Below are 5,706 nucleotides of genomic sequence, written 5' to 3'. Positions count from 1 at the left end.
AGAGAGAGAGAGAGAGAGAATCAGAATCAGAATCAGAATGTTTTATTCGCGAAAACACATGTTTATAGCGAAAGGGTGTTGTGGGGTTGGGATGTCGAAGTACAAAGCTTTCTATATACCGAAGCATGCACGATCGCGCAGAGTTCTCGCTACTGGAAGTCCGATAGAGAGTCCACTGCATTTGTCAGAGTCAGGGATACCTTGACTCACACTGCACACCAATACCATGCATCATAACATCATGATTTGATCAGTCCTTCAGTCTGTTGTTTTCTTCCCTGTGGTGACAGATATTGTGTGACGGCCCTTTTCAGCATTAGAGAACCAAGAATGAAAACATCACGGTGTTTGAAACTGTTCATCCTAAGTAAAAGCGGACTACGCGAGACACTATTCTCAGATCTTCTTCCAGTTCTTCTTTGTACAATTCAGCGTACCGATCTTTGCTGATCGGGGGCAATGTCCGAAGACACGACATGGCATGTTTCTGAATCTTGGTCATGTTGTCTGACTGATCGAAGAACCAGCGTTTACGATCTGTGTTGAAATCATACATGAGCACAACATCATCACTTTTGCAGTACAAACTCTGGGTGCCAATATGTTCTTCAAATACAACAGTATCAAAAGATTCATTTCTTCTTCTATCGCGGAGAAGTCTTTGTTTACGGCGGTCTCTCAGTTCACTAGCCAGCAGCTTGATGTGTCTGATGTCAATACCTCTTTCAGACGTTATCTTTTCCATGTGTTCCAGACTCTCACTGTTGTCGTCTGTCTGATTTACCGCACTATCATGCGAACAGTCTTTGGTCTGCCAACCACTTGCGCCCAAACACATGGTGTCGTCTCTATTGTTTACATGTTCCTCTCCACTGCGCCTAGTGTAAGTGGCAGGCGGTGGGTCTGTCTCACGTGCAAAGCGTGGCGTGTCAACACAGGAATGTGTACTGTCATGTTGTGACAGTGGCATGAACTCAGGGGTGGCTAAAAATAGACCGCATGGCGAAGTGTGCCTACTGTCAACAATGTTATCACTTGCCTTATTTTCTTGTTCCTGTCTTTTGTTTGTTTCTGTGGAGCACTGTGTCACAATGTTTTCTGTTCTTGTTTCGTCAGTCCGTGAAGTAGCACGCCTGTCTTCTGCCCTTTTCTTGTCGCGGCGTATCTGTGACGGGGGTTTGCGTCTCCACGCGCCCACTGGTAATGTCGGCTCGCCATCTTGTTGATCTGCGGAGTTGAAGCGAAGCACGACGACAGGTTTGTCGCCTTTGCCCGTCACCTTCCAGGAGATAAGAGAGTGGTCCCCGATAATGGTGGTCAGAATAGACTCCACAGTTTTAGGTAGGCCTAAAACTGACATCTTAGTGGCTGTTGTTGCTGTAAATGTCGAACTTTTGACACAGCAAATGTGTTCGTGTCTTGCCACAGCGACCACCGGAAGTCGACCGAGAGAGAGAGAGAGAGAGAGAGATCTAAGCATAGATCGAAGATAAATCACCGGCATTTCACATGAAAAGTTGGTGTGTTATGATCGATGTTCTCGCCAGTTCCACACAAAGTAAGTGAAATATTGAAACACTCAGCACACAACGAGCCATTACAAAACAACAGGGTTTTTACCCACATAGCCCACAAAAAAATGACCCCAAAACAGGCCTTTTATGGCTTCTGAGGAGGCTGACACCAGTTTTCTTCAAAATGGCAAAACAACACTGCAAGGCACAACAGCTGAACCAAATACATTTGTATGGATAGAAAATGAGCTGTTCTTCCATTTGAGATCAAAAACGGGGTCACTCTTGCTTATTTTGATTTTTGTGTGTATTTTAGTGTTTGCAAGTTTCTTTTGCGAGTTTGATTTGTTGGAGTGTCCTAGGTCTCCGGTTCACTGCGTTAATACTAATTTATGAAAAATGATTTACCTTTCTAGCAATATACTTGGTTTTAATATAATCATTTTTCGTGTGTAGGGTTTTTTTCGTGTTTTTTTTCGCGGTGATTTGTATTGCCTGAGTCACCTCTCTGTTTGTGCAGGTGGAGCACGTAACGGTGAAAGGAGTGACAGTCAGCATCACGAGGGAGTGTGCTGGTGACTGTTACTACGGCTGTCGTCATCGTGGTTTCGGCGTCACAGAGCTTCGCTGCTCCTCCTGTTGCAACACTAGTCTCTGCAACACAGACGCTGGCACCTTACCTTCCGTCATGTTACAGTCGTCTGCTTTGAATGTGTTACGGTTGATAGTCTGTGTAGCGTTGACTTTAAATCTGATTGTGTCGTAATGATAGTTTATGTGGCACGATCTAGTAGAACAATGACTGTCGAGATTTGTGTCAAATGTCATATTTTGGTCAAAAATATTGCAAATAACGGATGGCGTTCTGCTGACTTTTTTTTAACATTTTTGGCGGACTTGTTTTAGGTGTGTAGGTGTGTGCAATGAAGACTCAGTTGAGGCTTGACTGAGTCACTGCTTGGCTTTTCTTGAAGAGTTGTGTAGTAGTACTACAATCTGTGCAATACGTGATCTGACACTATGCGTTTTGTTACGATCCTCTGCCTGGAGTGTGTTACAGGTGAACGTTTGTTTATGGACTGGGTGGCCGAGTGGTAACGCACTTGCGCTCGGAAGCAAGAGGTTGCGAGTTCGACCCTGGGTCCTGACAATTTTCTTCCCCCTTTCCTAACCTAGGTGGTGGGTTCAAGTGCTAGTCTTTCGGATGAGACGAAAAACCGAGGTCCCTTCGTGTACACTACATTGGGGTGTGCACGTTAAAGATCCCACGATTGACAAAAGGGTCTTTCCTGGCAAAATTGTATAGGCATAGATAAAAATTTCCACCAAAATACCCGTGTGACTTGGAAGAATAGGCCGTGAAAAGTAGGATATGCGCCGAAATGGCTGCGATCTGCTGGCCGATGTGAATGCGTGATGTATTGTGTAAAAAAAAAATTCCATCTCACACGGCATAAATAAATCACTGCGCCTTGAATATGTGCTCGATATAAATTGCATAAAATAAAAATAAAAAATAAAAATAAATCCCTGCGCTTAGAACTGTACCCACGGAATACGCGCGATATAAGCCTCATATTGATTGATTGATTAAAGACACATTCCTTCTCGTAAAAACTGTTCGACTCACCATCTCAGATCTGGCAAGGCTTTTACGTGGGGCATAAGGCAACACTTCCACTTCGTCACATACCGTAAATTAACACCCTGGCGGCTGGCTGTAGTGAGTTGGAATGTTTTGATAAATCAATTTCTTAAAAAATGTCTGAAATCCGTCTAATGATTTTCGCTGTGTACAGAAATCACCCCAGGCTGTTCATTTTTAGGGATGATCTTATCTTATCTTACTCTTGAACATTGATCGCTTGTGCGTGGACAGTGTTGACACGTCGTGTAAATACTTCGTCGCTTCCTGAGTCATACTTACTTGGGTCCAGCAGCACCTCTGAAATAATCTTCAACATATCAAAACAATCTTAAGTCTTTTTATATTTAGTCAAGTTTTGACTAAATATTTTAACATCGAGGGGGAATCGAAACGAGGGTCGTGGTGTATGTGTGTCTGTCTGTCTGTGCGTGTGTGTGTGTGTGTGTGTGTGTGTGTGTGTGTGTGTGTGTGTGTAGAGCGATTCAGACTAAACTACTGGACCGATCTTTATGAAATTTGACATGAGAGTTCCTGGGTATGAAATCCCCGAACGTTTTTTTCATTTTTTTGATAAATGTCTTTGATGACGTCATATCCGGCTTTTCGTGAAAGTTGAGGCGGCACTGTCACGCCCTCATTTTTCAACCAAATTGGTTCAAATTTTGGTCAAGTAATCTTCGACGAAGCCCGGACTTCGGTATTGCATTTCAGCTTGGTGGCTTAAAAATTAATTAATGACTTTGGTCATTACAAATCTGAAAATTGTAAAAAAAAATAAAAATTTATAAAACGATCCAAATTTACGTTTATCCTATTCTCCATCATTTGCTGATTCCAAAAACATATAAATATGTTATATTCGGATTAAAAACAAGCTCTGAAAATTAAATATATAAAAATTATTATCAAAATTAAATTTTCCAAATCAATTTAAAAACAGTTTCATCTTATTCCTTGTCGGTTTCTGATTCCAAAAACATATAGATATGATATGTTTGGATTAAAAACACGCTCAGAAAGTTAAAACGAAGAGAGGTACAGAAAAGCGTGCTATGCAGCATAGCGTAACCACTACCCCGCTCTTCTTGTCAATTTCACTGCCTATGCCGTGATCAGCGGTGGACCACGAGTATACGGTCTTGCTGCGTTGCATTGCGTTCAGTTTCATTCTGTGAGTTCGACAGCTACTTGACTAAATATTGTATTTTCGCCTTACGCGACTTGTTTGTTTTGTGTGAATTTGTGTCCGTTTGGTCGGTACGTCATGAAATATAAAATGGTCCCACTAAAACTGTGTTTCTCTGGAACAAGTTGGACATTGTTGCATTAGTGATAGACAGTGGTACCTGCGATGTGAGGCCCCTCGGCGATGAGAGGACACCTCCCACGAGAGGACACCTTCGAGTGTACTCCCTTTGTATATTCAATGTTACCTAATCATATCTGGCGTGAGCGGACACCTGCGATGTGGGGACACTTTCGGTTGGTTCGGGCCATGGACTACCTTTCATCGCAGGTACCACTGTAATACTATTGACAAATGTCGAAAATAACTTCGTCGGGTTTGTATGGGTTGTGAAAGAGTGAATGCCCTTGCTTTTAGGGAGACAAGCAATCCACGTGCCAATCACTGGCGAGGGGTGTGTCCGAAATACATGAACAACGAGCACGTACGTCGGTGTAGATTATTTGTGTCACTTCTACTTCTTCTTCTTCTTGTGCGTTCGTGGGCTGAAACTCCCACGTACACTCGTGGTTTTTCTTTTTGCACGAGTGGAATTTTACGTGTATGACCGTTTTTTTACCCCGCCATTTAGGCAGCCATACGCCGTTTTCGGAGGAAGCATGCTGGGTATTTTTCGTGTTTCTATAACCCACCGAACTCTGACATGGATTACAGGATCTTTTTCGTGCGCACTTGGTCTTGTGCTTGCGTGTACACACGGGGGTGTTCAGACATCGAGGAGAGTCTGCACACAAAGTTAACTTGACTCTGAGAAATAAATCTCTCGCCGAACGTGGGGACGAACTCACGCTGTCCACGCTGACAGCGGCCAACTGGATACAAATCCAGCGCGCTACCGACTGAGCTACATCCCCGCCCAGTTGTGTCTCTGAAAGCAAGGGTATTCACTCTTCTCAACGCAAACAAACACGACAGGGTTATTTCCAAACATTGTAAAACCCTGACTGCTGAAAGAAGGCATTTACGGATCGTGCATGGGGACTACACGATAATCAAGAGCATAGTAGCATTGTATAATTATGTTGTTGAGAAATTACTCTGGGCGGGGTTACATTTTGTGGAAGGTGTGAATTCCTTGAAAGCGAGCCAAGCTGAGCTATATATATATTTACATCAGGGGCACAATCGGATCACTGATGGCAAGTGACCATAACGTCATGGTGCATATCGAGCTCTGATGTGCATGTCTTTGGAAGAAAAAGGCATCATATCGAGCGTTCACTGCCGTGTATGCCTTTTCTTTGGAGAACATGCACATCGAATCTCTGCATAGTTATCACAGCTCATAAAAAGTTTAT

At 43.2% G+C, this 5,706-nt stretch overlaps 1 protein-coding gene across 1 annotated transcript in view; it reads left to right on the top strand.

The window, feature by feature from the left end:
- The window catches only part of LOC138958823 (uncharacterized), a 5,614-nt gene extending 1,989 nt beyond the window's left edge, over positions 1–3,625 (top strand). The window contains exon 2 of the mRNA XM_070330122.1: positions 2,035–3,625. Within this exon, the coding sequence (XP_070186223.1) occupies positions 2,035–2,280 (246 nt within the window). The 3' untranslated portion in view covers positions 2,281–3,625. The remainder of the gene's footprint in view (positions 1–2,034) is intronic.
- The last annotated feature ends 2,081 nt before the right edge of the window (positions 3,626–5,706 follow it).

This window comes from Littorina saxatilis, linkage group LG2 (genome assembly GCF_037325665.1).
Source record: "Littorina saxatilis isolate snail1 linkage group LG2, US_GU_Lsax_2.0, whole genome shotgun sequence".
NCBI classification, from domain to species: domain Eukaryota; kingdom Metazoa; phylum Mollusca; class Gastropoda; order Littorinimorpha; family Littorinidae; genus Littorina; species Littorina saxatilis.
This window is presented reverse-complemented; position numbering and strand designations above follow the sequence as displayed.